Genomic DNA, 19014 nt, shown 5'->3' on the forward strand with positions numbered 1-19014 from the left:
ATTCATTGTGAATATAAATCCTTTGTAATTTTCGTGGCAGTGTAGCTGTCGCAGAGAGAAGGTGTTTATTTGTTCATATTTAATGTCATTTTCTTTGTAAATACTGACAATTTAATTTACCTTGTGTTGTATTACTGACATCTATTGGTGGAGTTGTGTATTACATCGAGAGGCGCTCATGCAGCGAGCGCATGACTAATTGATTGATGCACACTATCGGTAGCTACCGACAACACCCAGAAAATGTTAGTGTGGATTTAAGCTTGAAAAGGAAAAGAATGGACGAGATGGACAATAACTCTCCTAAATGTTTGGGCAGAAGGCGCACAGGGTATGTTTATGTATTTACTTTGGATGTAAGTTTTATTTTGGTTGTAAATGTAAGTTAATTAACATATGTTTATATTGTGCATTCAATATAGTTTTTCACGGTGTTGCTGGCAAAGAAGAAAATAAAAGCTGATTAACATCAGTTGGAGCGTGGCTTTATTCATAAGATAAGATAGTGTTTATTTGTCACATGCACAGTTATACACAGTACAATGCACAGTGAAATGTATTCTGTATTCTGCACCAAACAAAAACCCTTTGGGAGCCGTTATACTGCTGGCTAAGGCTAATCGTAGATTTAGTAAGATCGTTATTCATGTCGGCAGTAATGACACCCGGTTACGCCAATCGGAGGTCACTAAAATTAATATTGACTGGGTGTGTAACTTTGCAAAAACGATGTCGAACTCTGTAGTTTTCTCTGGGCCCTTCCCCAATCAGACCAGGAGCGACATGTTTAGCTGAATGTTCTCCTTCAATCGGTGGCTGTCTGAGTGGTGTCCAAAAAATAACGTGGGCTTCATTGATAACTGAGGAAGTTTCTGGGGAAAACCTGGTCTTGTTAGGAGAAACGACATCCATCCCACTTTGGATGGAGCAGCTCTCATTTCTAGAAATCTGGTCAAATTAATTAACCCTCCTAAAACCCCATCACCATAGAGATGGTGCCTGCCCCCAGACCACCAAAAAACAAACCTGAAATCAGCAAAAAACTATTTAAGCATAAAAATTCCAAAACAATAAATAATATAGCTTCCTCAACTGCACCAAAGAATAAGACAATTATCCATCCATCCATTCTCTTCCGCTTATCCGGGCCGGGTCGCAGGGGCAGGAGCCTAAGCAGAGAAGCCCAGGCTTCCCTCTCCCCAGCCACCTCCTTCAGCTCATCCGGAGGGACCCCAAGGCATTCCCAAGCCAGCCGAGAGATGTAATCTCCCCAGCGTGTCCTGGGTCTACCACGGAGCCTCCTCCCGGTGGGACATGCCCGGAACACCTCACCCAAGAGACGGCCAGGAGGCATCCTATTCAGATGCCCGAGCCACCTCAACTGGCTCCTTTCGATGTGGAGGAGCAGCGGCTCTACTCTGAGCCCCTCCCAGATGGCCGCACTCCTCACCTTATCTCTAAGGGAGAGGCCAGCCACCCTTCAAAGGAAACTCATTTCTGCCTCTTGTATTCGCGATATTATTCTTTCGGTAACTACTCAAAGCTTGTGACCATAGGTGAGGGTAGGAACATAGACTGACCGGTAAATTGAGAGCTTCGCTTTTACACTAAGCTCCCTCTTCACCACGACAGACCGGTGCAGCGTCCGCATCACTGGAAAAGCAGCCACGATCCGTCTGTCGATCTCCCGCTCCCTTCTCCCGTCACTCGTGAACAAGACCCTGAGATACTTGAACTCCTCCACTTGGGGCAGGAACTCATCCCTAAGCCGGAGTGGGCACTCCACCCTTTTCTGGCTGAGGACCATGACCTCAGACTTAGAGGTGCTGATTCTCATGCCAGCCGCTTCATACTCGGCTGTGAACCATTCCACTGTGAGCTGGAGGCCACCCCCAGATGAAGCCAACAGGACCCCATCATCTGCAAAAAGCAGAGATGAGACTCTGAGGCCACCAAAGAAGAAGCCCTCCGCCACTTGGCTACGCCTAGAAATTCTGTCCATAAAAATTATGAACAGAATCGGTGACAAAGGGCAGCCCTGATGGTGTCCAACACCCACAGGAAATGAATCCGACTTATTACCAGCTATACGGACCAAGTTCTCACTGCGGTTGTACAGGGACTGAATGGCCCACAACAATGGGCCAGACACCCCATACTCCCACAGGACCTCCCACAGGATACCCCGAGGGACACAGTCAAATGCCTTCTCCAAGTCCACAAAGCACATGTAGACTGGTTGGGCAAACTCCCACGCACACTCAAGTATCCTTGAGAGGATAAAGAGCTGGTCCAGCGTTTCGCAACCAAGACAAAAACTGCATTGTTCCTCCTGGATCCAAGGTTCGAGTAACGGATGGACCCTCCTTTCCAGCACCCTGGCATAGACCTTACTGGGGAGGCTGAGGAGTATGATCCCCCGAAGGTTGGAGCATACCCTCCGGTCTCCCTTCTTAAAGATGGGGACCACCACCCCGGTCTGCCAATCCAATAGCACTGCCCCAGATCTCCACGCGATGATGCAGAGGCGTGTCAACCAAGACAGCCCTACAACATCCAGAGCCTTCAGGAACTTAGGGTGAATCTCATTTGAAGTCAGCAGCACCTCACCTGCACTACATTAGGTCTCTCTCTTCCAAGTCCCTGTTAGTAAATGATTTAATAATTGATCAACATATGGATTTATTTTGCCTTACCTGGTTACAGCAGGATGAATATGTTAGCTTAAATGAATCAACACCCCCGAGTCACACTAACTGTCAGAATGCTTGAAGCACAGGTTGAGGAGGAGGAGTAGCAGCAATCTTCAATTCCAGCTTATTAATTAATCAAAGACCCAGACAAAGTTTTAATTCTTTTGAAAGATTGATTTTATGTTTATTAGATCCCATTCCTATTAGACTGTTCAAAGAAGTCTTTCCAAGTATTCATGCTTCAATCTTAAAAATGATCACTGTCTTTATTAGTTGGCTATGTACCACAGGCCTTCAAGGTGGCTGTAATTAAACCACTACTTAAAAAGCCATCACTGACCCAGCTGTCTTAGCTAATTATAGGCCAATCTCCAACCTTCCTTTTCTCTAAAGATTCTTGAAAGAGTAGTTGTAAAACAGCTAACTGATCATCTGCAGAGGAACGGTTTATTTGAAGAGTTTCAGTCAGGTTTCAGAATTCATCACAGTACAGAAACAGCATTAGTGAAGGTTACCAATGATCTTCTCACAGCCTCTGACAGTGGACTCATCTCTGTGCTTGTCCTGTTGGACCTCAGTGCAGCTTTGATACTGTTGACCATAACATTTTATTACAGAGATTAGAGCATACTATAGGTATTAAAGGTACTGCACTGCAGTGGTTTGAGTCATATTTATCTAATAGACTCCAATTTGTTCATGTAAATGGGGAGTCTTCTTCACACACAAAGGTTAATTATGGAGTTCCACAGGGTTCTGTGCTAGGACCAATTTTATTTACATTATACATGCTTCCCTTAGGCAGTATTATTAGAAAGCACTGCATCAATTTTTATTGTTATGCAGATGATACTCAGCTTTATCTATCCATGAAGCCAGATGACACACATCAATTAGTTAAACTGCAGGAATGTCTTAAAGACATAAAAGACTGGATGACCTCTAATTTCCTGCTTCTAAATTCAGGTAAAACTGAAGTTCTTGTTGGCCCCACAACTCTTAGAAACATGGTGCCAAACCAAATACTTACTCTGGATGGCATTACTTTGGCCTCCAGTAACACTGTGAGAAATCTTGGAGTCATTTTTGACCAGGATTTGTCCGTCAATACACATATTAAACAAATATGTAGGACCGTTTTTTTGCATTTGTGCAATATTTCTAAAATTAGAAACATCCTTTCTCAGAGTGATGCTGAAAAGCTCATTCATGCATTTATTACTTCTAGGGTGGACTATTGTAATTCATTATTATCAGGCTGTCCTAAAAGCTCCCTGAAAAGCCTTCAGCTGATCCAAAATGCTGCAGCTAGAGTACTGACAGGGACTAGAAAGAGAGAGCAGATTTCTCCCATATTGGCTTCTCTTCATTGGCTCCCTGTTAAATCTAGAACAGAATTTAAAATCCTTCTCCTCACAAACAAAGTCTATATTGTTCAGTGATCAGTGGATAAAAACAGTGGTCAGCACTTTTTACAGTGACATTTAAGCTGCCCGACCCCCAAAAATGGCCAAATGAAAAGTGGAAAACAGGGATTTTCCAAACAGGTAGGAGGTAGAGGACCTGTTCATGGACATCGGAGTTAAAGCGTCTGTCTCTTTTCCCCGTATGCGATGTGCTGGGATGTAGGATGTAGGATGGATGCAGGAGAAGATGCAGAGGGACACCTGCACAGGTGAACTAACAAATGGTAAATGGACTAGTTCTTATATAGCGCTTTTCTACTCAGTATGAGCACTCAAAGCGCTTATACAACCTGTTTGCATTCACCCATGCACTCCCATTCATACAAGCACTTCTATTTTTTTATGAAGCTAAGTGCTTTTTTAATTAACTAACATTCACTCACATTCATACTCCGACAGAACGGTCGGAGAGCAACTTGGGGTTAAGTATCTTGCCCAAGGATACATTGGCATGTAGCCCGGAGTAGCCAGGATTCGAACCGCTGACCTTCCGATCAGTAGGTGACCTGCTCTACCTACTGAGCTACAGCCACCCCAACAATGCATCACTGCATCACACAGCAGGAAACGCTGCGCAGCAAAGTTCTGAAGATAGAACAGGCCATGAGCATCGTAACACAGGCAGTGAACTTTAGAAGAGGCAAAGTTTTAAGTCACCAGCAGTTTCAGAGGAAATAGCTTTTGAGTTTGGTGACGCGCCTTATACACAGGTGCAATGAGCTACCTAAGGAAATTGGTCAACTTCATGAAAAGTAAAGGAAAAGTCTCAACAGGGCTCCAGCATAAAAGGTGGCTGTGTGAGAAGCATCCATACATCAGTGGAGCTTCAGGGATGGGACCGCGTGATTACACGTATGATTGACAAAAAAAAAAAATCAGAACAGGTCTCTACCGCTGTATTTGCAATGGAGTTTTTTGCCATTTTTATCTTAAAAATTTAAAAATTTTCATCAGCTTGAAATATATAAATTTTTCCTGATGTTATTTTTGAAGAAAAATTTAATTTTACATTTTATTTAATGTGTTGAGGAAAAAGTTGCTGTATTCTGGCCATTCAAATTCATGTTGATGATTGAAACTATTATTTTTAATCCTATTCAGCCTGCGACTCAGACTGTGTCTTCAATTTTGGCCTGTCCTGTGACTGAGTTTGACAGCCCTGGATTAAAGTAATGGAGGTGGTGGGCATGACCAAAAATAGATGAGATGCAGCAGCATTACTGGTTTTAGCTTTTGACTGACAGATTACACGAACAATAGGCAGACATGTCATAAATTTTGGATGACTGACGGAACATCCATTAACCTTCTCGTCTAGTTTTGTCTCGTCAACAAAAACTGACATACGTTTTGTCCTGTTTTAGTCATCAAAGAGCCATGTTGCTCTTGTTATTGACTCCTTATCGTCATGAAAAAAAGGGTTGTCAATTAAATAATTTCGTCATCATTAACGAAAACAACACACACACAGTGAGATGCCATATGGTGCCCCCATCTATAACTCCTAGAGTGGAAACTAGGGCTGCAACGATTCATCGATTAACTCAATTAAATCGATTGTAAAAAATTATCGACACAAATTTACTTTGTCGATGTTTCGTTTAAACTCTGCAGCTCTCAGCTGTCTCGGTGTAAGCAACGCTCCTCACTAGCATAGGTGCTCCGTCATCTTTTTGTGCGTTTATTGGTGGCTGGCAAACCAACATAGAACTGCATTACCGCCACCTACTGGACTGGAGTGTGAATCCCACACGCACGCACACACACACAGATTCTAAAAAGCTCTCCGTCGCTGCGATGGATTTCCTTTAACACAGAGTGGATCATCGCTAGAGTTGCCACCTGTCTCTAAAATACAGAACCCCGTATGTTACAGGACTCCATGGAATACGGCTCCGTAACATGCGGGGTTCCGTACTTTACGGGATGGGTGGCAACTATTGCTGACGTGCATTTCCACGCCTCCACTGCTCTCTGTGTGTCTGTGTTGTGCTCGCTGAGAATTTCAGCTGTTATTTTTGTCTTTACTTCAGCTGTAGCTACCAGAACTGGTTTGCTAGCGAGCGTGGGCCATTAGCACTAGTGATGGATCGGTACCGGAAGGCCCGCCCCCCAGGACTGAGGGGTTCCGTCAAAATATTTTTTATACTTTAATCCCTTATTAGTGACTAAATACAGACCTGCAGTAGAAACGTATTTTCAAGAATGCTTGTGAATACAAAACATTACAACATTACTCACACATGCGCCATGGCTCCCGCAGCCACTAGTTTTTCAAAACACTCATAGCAGGCAGCGGTTTTAACTGCGCAAGCGCAAAGAGGCAAAGCTGTTATAGAGACGGTGTGCTCAAGTAATGCAAAAGGAAACGTTTTTCCAGCGTCCAAAACAGCAGCTTTTTCTTTTAGTAACTACCATTAAAATCTTTACTGGGAAAGAGCTGGAGGTCCTTCATCAAGCACCTGATCAGCAAGTGTTAAGGTGAAGAAAAGAGAACTTTGTAGCTGCTCCATCCACCGCTGTTTGTTCACACGGCGAAAAACTGCAGTACGGAAGTTAAAATATGCAGATAAACTGTTAATAAAAAAAGTATTTCTTATCTGATTACTCGATTAATCGATGGAATAATCGATAGAATACTTGATTACAAAAATAATCGTTTTATGCAGCCCTAGTGGAAACAAATTATTTCATATCAGTCCACAAGGCTTTTACATAAACTGAGAAACACAAAAACAAAGGGGATTTTTTCTATCATTTCAGTACCTTTTAGTTAGATTTGTAAACACACAATTTAATTACCATTTTTATTTATTCCAGTTAATGAAAATATTTTTTCAGTTTCAGTTTTCATTACTTTTTATTCATTTTTGTTAACAATAATAATCTTGGTTTGGATGATGTCTTTCATTGAACAGCCTTAGATGGAACCACACTGATTGGGCATAATTTCAATGATCTTCCTTAGTAGATCATCAATGAAACGTTCATGGTGTTACAAAGTAGCCAAGTGAAGTGGTAAATTGAACATTCCATGATGTTGTTTATGGTCTTCCTGTTTTGTACCACATTACTGATGAGAATAGAATAGAATAGAATAGAATAGAATGCTTTTATTGTCATTGTACAGAATGTACAATGAGATTGGAGGGCCACTTCAATTTCAGTGTCTTGCAATAGAAAGTCAAACTTTCTAAAATGTAACATATAAATTAGAACTTCTAAAAATATACCGAAAATAAAACCGTGAATCACCACCTTATCGTGGTGGAGGAGTTTGTGTGTCCCATTGATCCCAGGAGCTATGTTGCCCGGGGCCTTATCCCCCTGCTAGGGTCTTCCATGGCAAATTGGTCCTGGGTGAGGGTCCAGACAAAGAGCGGTTCAGATGACCCCTTATGGAAATACAAACAAGGGAACAGTTTACCCTGCCCGGGATAGGGTTACCGGGGCCCTACCCAGGAGCCAGGCCGGGGGACGGAACTCGAGGGAGAGCGTCTGGTGGCCGGGCATCAGCCTGTGGTGCCCGGCTGGGCGCAGCCCGACGAGATGACATGGGCCCGCCCTCCTGTAGGCCCATCACCCGCAGGAAGTGTCGTAAGGTTCGGGTGCAGTGTGTGTCAGGCGGTGGCCAAGGGCAGAGGCCCTGGCGGACCAATCCCCGACTATCGAGACTGGCTATTGGGACATGGAATGTCACCTCTCTGGTGGAGAAGGAGCCAGAGCTAGTGTATGAGGTTGAGAGATGCCAGCTAGATATAGTTGGGCTCACCTCAATGAATGACCTGGGCTCCGGAACCAGTATCCTGGAGAGGGACTGGACTCTGTTCCAGTCTGGAGTTTCCCTCGGTGAGAGGGGGCAAGCTGGGGTGGGTATCTTTGTATCCCCTCGACTTGCTGCCTGCACGTTGGAGTTTTCACCAGTGGATGAGAGGGTTTTTTCCCTGTGCCTTCAGTTCGGGGAATGGGTCCTGACTGTTGTTTGTGCTTATGCACCGAATGACAGACCAGAGTACACACCCTTTTTGGAGTTGCTGGGTGCTTCAGAGTGCTCCATCTGGTGACTCCATCGTCTTGCTGGGAGACTTCAACGCTTATGTGGGCAATGACGGTGAGACCTGGAGGGGCGTGATTGGGATTAGCGGCCTACCCGATCTGAACCCGAATGGTGTCTTGTTATTAGACTTCTGTGCAAACCACAGTTTGTTCATAATGAACACCATGTTTGAACATAAGGATGTCCATACAGTGTATCACAAAAGTGAGTACACCCCTCACATGTCTGCATATATTTAAGTATGTCTTTTCATGGGACAACACTGACAAAATGGCGCTTTGACACAATGAAAAGTAGTCTGTGTGCAGCTTATATAACAATCTTCATGTAGAAATGACAAGCAGTGTTCAATTTGGACATTTACGGGTGTAGTCTCTTAGGGGTGTACTCACTTTTGTTGCTGCTGGTTTAGGTATTAATGACTGTATATTGAGTTATTTTGAGGGAAGAATAAATTTACACTGTTATATCAGCTGCACACAGACTACTTTTCATTGTGTCAAAGTGTCATTTTGTCGGTGTTGTCCCATGAAAAGATATACTTAAAATATCTGCAGAAATGTGAGGGGTGTACTCACTTTTGTGATACACTGTGTAACCACCTAAGTTACTTATAGAGAAATCTCACCTCAGGATTTTCCTTCCAAGACTTAAGGTAAGGAAGCTTAATTGATTTGGGCCAGAAGGTTCGGCCACAGGAAGGAGGTGTGAAAAGAATGAGACTCGAACGCAGGTTATGGTTTTGAAAAGTTGCCGGCTTGTGTATTTTAAAGAAAATATATTGTAACAAATAAAATAAATTTTATTTGAAAGTTTCTCTTCGGTACCAGTAATCTTATTTTACAATCACAGTCACTTTCAAAATTTTCCCGGGTGCACCCTTCTAAATTCACAACTTAGGCTTTAGTTCAAAACAAAACCATTCCAATAACAAATTTCACACTGCTTCGATCTCACCAGCTGTATGCAACAGAACCTTATTTTGGAGGGGTGTTTCCAATCTGTCCATACCAGGTCCGCCTCCTGCCTGTGGGAGTGTGCTGAGTCCGTAGAAGTCCTTAAAGCGTCTAAAAGTCCAGGGGAACGTCAGTGTATGTGTGTGTGTGTGAAAGAGGACAGCAGGTGCAGAATGGTGTGGCAGAGATCCTTGTCGCAGCTGGCCTACCGCACTGTGCAGGGCAGCACGGGAAGAAGTTGTCTGGCTCGTCTGTGGGATTGGCTCGCCATCACATCACAAACAAAACAAAGCAAGAAAAAAAAACCTGACCTGTCAACGACAGCGTCATGAAGTACAATGAGTAACTGTTTCTTCAGGCTCAAAAGATTAAATATTTACAATCTCAATCACATTCTTAATAAAAAAACAGAACTTACTATTGTAAACCTTTTTCTTTGATAAATTTTAAAATACTTTACTCACACTGAACTCAAAAATTGCAAATAAGCCAGGAACAAGTAAAATAATTTGCTCACCGATCTCACGAGAGGACAGCGCAACACAAAATGGCGCCGCCTCCGACCTCTGACTCTCTACAACCAGAAATACAGAGGGAACCAATCGAGTTAACATTCGTGAGCTCAATGCATCACTCCAGCAGTTTATATGCACAAAATCATGCTTAGCATTGGTAACGTTGCTAACTACTTACTATATATCGCTTTTTGTGCTCTTTTTTCAATGAATCTCCATCTCCCTTTTCCTTAACAGCTCGCTCAGCATCGGAGTCGCAGCCGGAAAGACAGAGGAAAGCCCGCCCCCCGCGAAGGAAGTGGTGGGCGGGGCAATGCGCCACTAGGCAGCAGCCCATTGGCTAAAGCGATGCATGTGTTTTTTTTCTTTCAGCTACTGATTATAACAATAATCAACCATAAATAAAACATAACTGTTAAACCAAAAGCATTTTTAGTGTTTATGAGGGTCAAGGGCATTTTTTATTAAAGCCCTATTTAAATGTGGGTTACACCCTCCCCACTTTGATGGTATGCACGTCCCTGTGCATTCGAATGGTTAAGCTGTTGCATAGAGTTTGCAATAGCTTCATTTAGGCTATTAAACACTGCATTAACAACATGCAGTAAGGGGTTACCTAATGTTGAATACTGCAACCTTTCTGGTCTCTGATGTGACCTTTGAGATCGACGAGGGACGTCTTGAGTTTCTTGAGAGCTAAGTGATGAACCAGATGAACTAGGTTGCTCAACAATAACTGTTTCCTGTTCACTGAGACACTCTGACAGTGTCACATTTCCATTTGGCAGAACTTGTTCACTAGTCTGCTGGTTTTCCTCCATAGGATCCTCAACTTGAATATCATTTTCCACAGATCCAGGTTCAGGTAAGCTTGCACCATCAGGTGAGTTTTCACATTCCTTGATCTTCTCCGTTTGTTTGTCTCTGTCTGTTGGATTGTCACATTCGGTAGGATTGTCACATTCGGTAGGATTGTCACATTCGGTAGGATTGTCACATTCGGTGTTAGGGAATCGTTCAGTTAAGTTGACATGTTCGGTGGGTACAACAAGAGTTGGCGACATTTCAGGTGGTTTGGCAGAAGGAAAAGAGGACACGGGTATCCAGGTAGGTATCGGTGAGTACTCTGACTCTGATTCATAGTCACTCTCATCCTCCTCGACAACAGTTTGCCTTGTCTTGCGCTTAGTCTGCGGCTTCTGGGAACTCCTTTCTGTTAGATCTGCGGTGGGTACAAAATTGCAAGGGAGAAGCAAGTCTCGGTGTAGTGTTCGGACTGGTCTCTCTTTCCCTTCCGGTTTAACTGTATAGACCGGTAGTTCACCTGCTTTCTTCAGGACCACATGAACATCATTCTCCCATCTGTTTGCCAGCTTATGCTTTCCTCTCAGTCTGACATTACGAACGAGGACTCTGTCACCCACTTCGAGAGTTGAGTCAACCACTTGTTTGTCGAAGCGTGTTTTATTATGCTCAGCGTTCTTTTGTGCGTTTGAGGTTGCAATCTTAAAACTTTCCTCCAATCTATGCTTCAGATCACTGACATATTGTGAGTGTGACTTCTTCTGAGCATTAACAGGCAAGCCAAATACTAGGTCAATGGGAAGCTTTGGCTGCCTTCCAAACATGAGTTCATATGGTGAATAGCCTGTCACGTCATTCTTGGTACAGTTATATGCATGTACTAGAGGTTTTACATACTCTTTCCAATGCAACTTTTCATTGTCACTTAGAGTACCAAGCATTTGGAGAAGTGTCCTATTGAACCTTTCAACAGGATTGGCTCTGGGGTGATACGGTGTTGTGCGTATCTTTTTCATGCCAGTGATCCCGCATAGTTCACTTATTGTCTTTGATTCAAAATCTGGGCCTTGATCACTTAAGAGTTTGTCTGGGACACCATAATGAACAATAAAGTTCTCCCAGAGAGCTTTTGCAACAGTACGGGCGCGCTGGTTTGGTGTAGGGACAGCCACTGCAAACTTAGTGAAGTGATCAGTAATAACTAGTACATCTTTTGTGTTAGACTGGTCTGGTTCAATAGATAGATAATCCATACAGACTAACTCAAGGGGCCTACTTGCCTGAATGTTCACAAGAGGGGCTGCCCTTTCAGGTCTACACTTCCGGCGGACACAACGCTCACATGTACTGATCATTTTCTCAACTGATACCTGCATCTTTGGCCAATAAAACCTGGTCCGGACTAAATCGATAGTACGGTCAACTCCCAGGTGCCCCATGTTGTTATGGAGGTGTTGGAAAACCATGGGTCTCAGCTCCTCAGGTAACACAAGTTGAAAGGAGATATCTGGACCATTTTGTCGTCTGCGATAGAGAACTCCGTTTTGAAGTTCAAAACGATTGAGTTCACGCAGTAGCAGAGGTAGCTCGGGTAGTTCTGTTCTAAGACTGGAAGGTGGAGTCTGACCAGTTTCTAACTGAGTGATTACAGCATCAAGAGCAAGGTCTAACCTCTGCTTCCATCTGAGTTCCTCCTCTGTAATAGGTGGGACAAGAGGAAGACCACCTGAGTATTCCTCCTCAAAAGTGTCAGGGACAGCTGTAGCATGTAGCGCTAAAGACTCAACTAGAGCGAAACTTGGACAGGTGTGTGACTCTGAACCATGGCTTACAGTTGTAACGGTGTGCCTGTCACAGATAGCCTGTATGATTTCTCTAGGGACTGTTTCAGTCTCATCACTACTAAGGTGAGTAAGAGCAAATTGTCGGATTCTTTCAGTTTCTTTCTGTGAAATGGGGTCATCACCTGGACTGCCATGAGACCGACGAGATAATGCATCCGCATCTACGTTTTGCTTACCAGCCCTGTATTGGAGTTGGAATGAAAAAGTGGACAGAACTGACAGCCAACGGTAACTCGTCGCGTCTAGCTTTGCAGATGTTAAGATGTACGTCAGCGGATTACTGTCAGTCACTACCGTAAAAGTTGTACCGTACAGGTAGTCTGAGAACTTTTCAGTAACGGCCCACTTAAGGGCCAAGAATTCCAACTTGTGGGCTGGATATTTCATTTCGCTTTTTGAAAGTCCTCTGCTAGCGAATGCTATGGCCCTCAACTGTCCATCCTGAAGCTGGTACAAAGCTGCACCAAGGCCAATGGTACTAGCATCGGTATGGAGGATATACGGGAGTTTGGGGTCTGCAAAGCCCAACACTGGGGCTGAGGTAAATTTGCAAATGATCTGTTCAAATGCTTCTTGGCACTTTGGAGTCCATCTCTGGCCAAACGGTTCTTTCGGGTTGTGGTATACAGAGCTTTGTTGCTTGGGGGACTTTGCCTTCCCCTTTTTTAATGGTGGATAACCAGCGGTTAGTTCATTCAACGGCCTTACAATGTTGGAGTAGCCCTGGATAAATCGCCGGTAATACCCAGCAAAACCCAAAAACGACCTTAGCTCCTTAAGGGTAGTAGGAATGGGCCAGGTTGTTAGGGCTTTGATTTTCTCTGTATCTGTTTCAACACCACGCTCTGATACTATATGGCCGAGATACTTAACAGAGTTCTGGAAAAATTTACATTTCTCAGGTGCCAATTTCAACCCAAACTCTTTTAACCTCAACAAGACTCTTTTCAGGCGCTGCTCATGCTCTTCGAGGGATGACGAGAAAATAATGAGATCGTCAATAAAGACGAGGACTTCCTTGAGGTTCAGCGGACCCATACACCTCTCCATGAGTCTTTGAAATGTGGAGGGTGCATTGGTAATCCCTTGGGGCATCCTATTAAACTCCCACAACCCCAAGGGACACACAAAGGCTGTTTTCTGTTTGTCTGACTCTGACATTTCGATCTGGTAGTATCCCGACTTGAGATCCAGGACCGAGAACCATTTTGATCCTGCCAGAGCCGAGAATGCTTCCTCCAGATTGGGGAGTGCGTATGCATCTTTTATGGTCTGGAGGTTTAGCCTCCTGTAATCAATGCATAAACGAACTGACCCATCCTTCTTTCTGACAACTACGATTGGAGATGCAAACGGGGATTCAGATTCCCGTATCACCCCTGCATCGAGTAGTTCTTGGAGGTGTTTTCTTACAGCCTCCACATCGTGGGGATGTATTGGTCGGGGTCTGGATTTGAATGGGGTCTCATCACTGAGCTTTATGTGATGCTGTACTTTGTCTGTGTGCCCAAAATCCAGCTCATGCTGTGAAAACACTTCAGGCATTGAATTGAGCAATTTTGTGACACGTTCTTTCCACTCAGCAGACAAATTACTTCCAAACTCAAAATGAATATTTCCAGATTGAGTAGGACCTTTTGGCTGATCTGCAGGGTTTGACACCTCTGTTTGCTCTTTATGAAGGATTCGGGTTACGGCATTAATGTCGGCTAGCACACGGCCTGAAGGGACAACAATGTCGTGATCTGTCTCATTTTTTACAACAACTGGCAGTTTACAAGGCTGCTTTGCTGGTAGGTTTACAAGACCAGTCAACACAAGCAGACCACTGGGTAAGGAAGAGTCTGATGACTGTTCAATAACCGCACACTTCTCTGTGCTGGCACTGATAATGTACGCTGAGGCTTCCAAAACTGCTGTCTGTCCTGCTCCCACTATAGTTGGATGTTTAGCTTTATATCTTGCACACCCAAGACTGCAATTACTGAATGTTTTCTGGCGCATCTCAAGAATTTTGAGGAGTGCTCGATAACCATAAGGGACCGGCTGAAAGCTTGCTCTGGATTCATGAAAGTCAGTATAAAGCGTGTCTAAAGTGTTTGTGCCTATCAGCACTTGCTCTTGTGCTTCAGCTCGCAAAGGAGGAATGACTAATGCCAGTGTGTTGACACTGATGTCTGAACCCACAAACTCCTTTGGGAAAGTGATGGAGAGTTCTATATAGCCTAAATAAGGGACAGCTTGGCCATTAGCGCCCTCTACATCTAGGAGATCACCCAGTGGTTTTATAGGTAAGTCGGAGAGGTGCTGTTCATGAAACCTCTGAGGTACTGTCGTCACTTGCGATCCTGTATCTAAAAGACAGCTCACCTCTTTATCAGCAATAATGACAATAGCAGAGGTTCTGGATCCCACCAACCCCTTTGGAAGGTTAACAGACTGTGGTTTTGACTCAGCTTTCTTTAGAGAGACCTCTCGTGGTTTGGGACGAGAATTGTTTCCTGAAGCCCCCACTTGTCCCACACTGGAGGCTGGGATCAGTTTAAATGGGATGCATCACTGGCTCTGTTTAAAAGTTCCCAACTGGCTTGTTTTTCTTTCAACAGTTTTCTCTTTGTCGCAACTAAGGACGGGTTTGGTTCATTTTCGCACGAAGAGGCAATGTGGCCATCCTCACCACAGTGAAAGCAATACCAAGGACGGGGTTTTGCATTGGTTTTGGCAAGGCTCTGTGTGGCTGAAGCCTTCTTCCCCATGGGACGGGCTTCCACTTTGGAATTAGTTGTCTGACACTTTGGTTTCCTATTTCCCGTTTTCCAACTGTTCAGCTGCGCACTCAAATCAGCTATTTGTTTCTGTAACACATCAAAGTCTGATTTATTGGTGCTCACTGTTTGTGTGTTTGACATGACCCGCTGCTTTGGATTACTTGAAGCAGGTTTGTTCTGACCAAGGTGTTGTCTCATACGGCTGACTTTTGCCGCTTGCTTATCTTCTTCGGTTCGTAAAAGCAAAAGTAGTTCTGAAAAAGAAGGTGGACTCTCTTTTTTTTGTCCTAACTGGAGGTCGTTGATAAGACTGTCCTCCCAGCAGCCTCGAAGGAACTGCCTTAACAACTGCTTGTCAAACTCTGATGCCCTGACACCCCCACGCCGCATGGCTTTTGTCAGACCACCATGTAATCTGTGCAAATAGGCAGATGGTCCTTCCCCTTCATTCTGAAGTGTGTTCATAAATCGTGCAAAGAGCTCATCGCCATCTTCGACAGCTCCATAAGCAGAATCTAGCACTTTCAGGTACTCAGAGGGTTTGGCATGTGGGCCTAAATGCTTGGGAATGTCTGCAGCAGGCGGTAAAAGGCTGTCAAGTATTCTCTGTGTGCAGTTTAGGTCAGGAACCGCTGGGTCACTCATGAGAACTTCAACACTGGTGCGCCATGTATCATAATCTGCTTCATTTTGTGGGCGGGGAATGCGTCCGGAGAAGGCTCTACACCTACTTGGCATGGGTGAGTGTGAAGGCACTTCATTACTGCGCACTACGTGTTCAACCACAACTCGCTGAACACTTGGTGGATTAAGATCAAGTGTGGGATGGAGTTGTGTTGGCAAGTTAAGATCGGTCAGGTTTTGGTTTGAGGCTGGGGTCGGATCATCACATTGTGAAGAATCAGCAGGGGGTTTATTTGGGGAACAGTCACCGTGTGTATGTGAGCCTGTTTCACTGCTACTAGCCGGGGCAGAAACTGGCAGCTGAGAGGATTGAGAGGACACAGTTAGATTGGCTAACCCCTCTTTGAGCACATCCTCCAGCGAGTGTCCACTCAGACTGGCCATCTCAGATAGATGTTTCATATATGTCCTAGTGACCTTCCGCACATTTGCTTGGTACACCTCAGATAAACTCTTAATTTCAAATGTGATTTCAGGCTGAGCAGAGCAGTGGACAGTAAGTGGCAAAAGGGGATTTAAGGTATTCATGGCACTGACATGACTGAACTCAGCTATCATCTGCTGATGAAACTCAGAATGCGGATCATCGATACGGATGTGGCGGTTAACTGACCCATGTTTTGAAAGGTAAGTTGCTACTTCTTCATCAAGTTCACTGTTGGTAAGTCCACTTATGATTACTGAGTTAGGGATTTTAACTGACTCTTTAACTACAATTTCCATTTTACCAGATTTTGGCTTGACTGTTTATTTCTGAAATGTTTAACAAAATGAGTCTCATGCAGTTCACAATATCTCCTCCTGGCTGGCTGGCTCGCCAATTGTAACCACCTAAGTTACTTATAGAGAAATCTCACCTCAGGATTTTCCTTCCAAGACTTAAGGTAAGGAAGCTTAATTGATTTGGGCCAGAAGGTTCGGCCACAGGAAGGAGGTGTGAAAAGAATGAGACTCGAACGCAGGTTATGGTTTTGAAAAGTTGCCGGCTTGTGTATTTTAAAGAAAATATATTGTAACAAATAAAATAAATTTTATTTGAAAGTTTCTCTTCGGTACCAGTAATCTTATTTTACAATCACAGTCACTTTCAAAATTTTCCCGGGTGCACCCTTCTAAATTCACAACTTAGGCTTTAGTTCAAAACAAAACCATTCCAATAACAAATATCACACTGCTTCGATCTCACCAGCTGTATGCAACAGAACCTTATTTTGGAGGGGTGTTTCCAATCTGTCCATACCAGGTCCGCCTCCTGCCTGTGGGAGTGTGCTGAGTCCGTAGAAGTCCTTAAAGCGTCTAAAAGTCCAGGGGAACGTCAGTGTATGTGTGTGTGTGTGAAAGAGGACAGCAGGTGCAGAATGGTGTGGCAGAGATCCTTGTCGCAGCTGGCCTACCGCACTGTGCAGGGCAGCACGGGAAGAAGTTGTCTGGCTCGTCTGTGGGATTGGCTCGCCATCACATCACAAACAAAACAAAGCAAGAAAAAAAAACCTGACCTGTCAACGACAGCGTCATGAAGTACAATGAGTAACTGTTTCTTCAGGCTCAAAAGATTAAATATTTACAATCTCAATCACATTCTTAATAAAAAAACAGAACTTACTATTGTAAACCTTTTTCTTTGATAAATTTTAAAATACTTTACTCACACTGAACTCAAAAATTGCAAATAAGCCAGGAACAAGTAAAATAATTTGCTCACCGATCTCACGAGAGGACAGCGCAACACAAAATGGCGCCGCCTCCGACCTCTGACTCTCTACAACCAGAAATACAGAGGGAACCAATCGAGTTAACATTCGTGAGCTCAATGCATCACTCCAGCAGTTTATATGCACAAAATCATGCTTAGCATTGGTAACGTTGCTAACTACTTACTATATATCGCTTTTTGTGCTCTTTTTTCAATGAATCTCCATCTCCCTTTTCCTTAACAGCTCGCTCAGCATCGGAGTCGCAGCTGGAAAGACAGAGGAAAGCCCGCCCCCCGCGAAGGAAGTGGTGGGCGGGGCAATGCGCCACTAGGCAGCAGCCCATTGGCTAAAGCGATGCATGTGTTTTTTTTCTTTCAGCTACTGATTATAACAATAATCAACCATAAATAAAACATAACTGTTAAACCAAAAGCATTTTTAGTGTTTATGAGGGTCAAGGGCATTTTTTATTAAAGCCCTATTTAAATGTGGGTTACAACTGCAAGTGCATGTGGCACCAGGACACCCTAGGTCGCAGGTTGATGATCGATTTTGTAATAATATCACCAGATCTCCGGCCGTATATTCTGGACACTCGGGTGAAGAGAGGAGCTGAGCTGTCAACTGATCACCACTTGGTGGTGAGTTGGATCAGGTGGCAGGGGAAGATGCTGGACAGACCTGGCGCACCTAAACGTGTTGTGAGGGTGCACTGGGAATGCCTGGCAGAAGCCCCAATCCTGAAGATCTTCAACTCCTTCCTCCGGCAGAACTTCGACAGCATTCCGAGGGAGGCTGAGGACATTGAGTCTGAATGGACCATGTTCTGCACCTCCATTGTTGAGGCTGCTGCTTAGAGCTGTGGCTGCAAGGTGGTTGGTGCCTGTCATGGTGGTAATCCCCAAACCAGATGGTGGTCACTGGAGGTGAAGGGAGCCATCAAGCTGAAGAAGGAGTCCTATTGGGCTTGGTTAGCCTGTGGGACTCCAGAGGCAGCTGACAGGTATCAGCAGGCCAAGCGGAACGCAGCCCGGGCAGTGGCTGAAGCAAAAACTGTGGGAGGAGTTCAGTGAGGCTATGGAAAAAGACTTTCAGACGGCATTGAAACGATTCTGGCAAACCGACAGGCGACTCAGGAGGGGAAAGCGGTGCCCCACTCAAGTGGTTTATAGTGCAGGAGGGGTGCTGCTGACTTCAACTAAAGCTATAGTCAGACTGTAACAGTCGTAATTGTTTAGTGTCTCTTTATGACAGTCTAAGCTATTGTTATTGTTGTTCCTCTGTAGAGAGCGTGGGAGAAACGTTTTGGCAGATAGACACATGGATCGAGGCGGACCTCTATTTTTCTATCTCCCTAACTCTTTGGAAAGTTATGGGTTGTATGAACACTGCTTATTTTCATGTATGATAATGCAGCAGCCGTTCAACCGGGCTTTATAAGGTTGGTGACACTAGCGGAACAAATCAGACCCGGGCCGGGGGCGGGGCAAATGACCGGGCCCTTTATACTGGATGCGTTGCGTAAAAACATGA

General features: G+C 44.3%; 2 protein-coding genes and 1 long non-coding RNA gene across 3 annotated transcripts in view; all 3 read right to left on the reverse strand.

The window, feature by feature from the left end:
• Positions 1 to 19014, reverse strand: part of cidea (cell death inducing DFFA like effector a) — a 68192-nt gene that overhangs the window by 32208 nt on the left and 16970 nt on the right. The window lies entirely within an intron of this gene.
• Positions 9039 to 12145, reverse strand: LOC115799777 (uncharacterized). Its single transcript, XM_030757058.1, has 3 exons — positions 9866 to 12145; positions 9690 to 9746; positions 9039 to 9483 (listed from the first exon to the last, which is right to left on the reverse strand). The coding sequence occupies exon 1, from the start codon at positions 11955 to 11957 to the stop codon at positions 10164 to 10166; it is 1794 nt and encodes a 597-aa protein (XP_030612918.1). The 5' UTR covers positions 11958 to 12145; the 3' UTR covers positions 9039 to 9483; positions 9690 to 9746; positions 9866 to 10163.
• LOC115799780 (uncharacterized) lies at positions 16836 to 17896 on the reverse strand. The gene is made up of 3 exons (XR_004021621.1): positions 17666 to 17896; positions 17490 to 17546; positions 16836 to 17283 (listed from the first exon to the last, which is right to left on the reverse strand). It is a non-coding gene; the product is annotated as an uncharacterized LOC115799780 (long non-coding RNA).

The sequence above is a fragment of the Archocentrus centrarchus genome, chromosome 20 (assembly GCF_007364275.1).
Source record: "Archocentrus centrarchus isolate MPI-CPG fArcCen1 chromosome 20, fArcCen1, whole genome shotgun sequence".
In the NCBI taxonomy this organism is placed as follows: Eukaryota; Metazoa; Chordata; class Actinopteri; order Cichliformes; family Cichlidae; genus Archocentrus; species Archocentrus centrarchus.

Excerpts from the sequence above, each read along its gene's own strand:
- LOC115799777 (XM_030757058.1), bottom strand. The coding sequence starts at position 11,957 with ATGGTTTTCCAACACCTCCATAACAACATGGGGCACCTGGGAGTTGAC.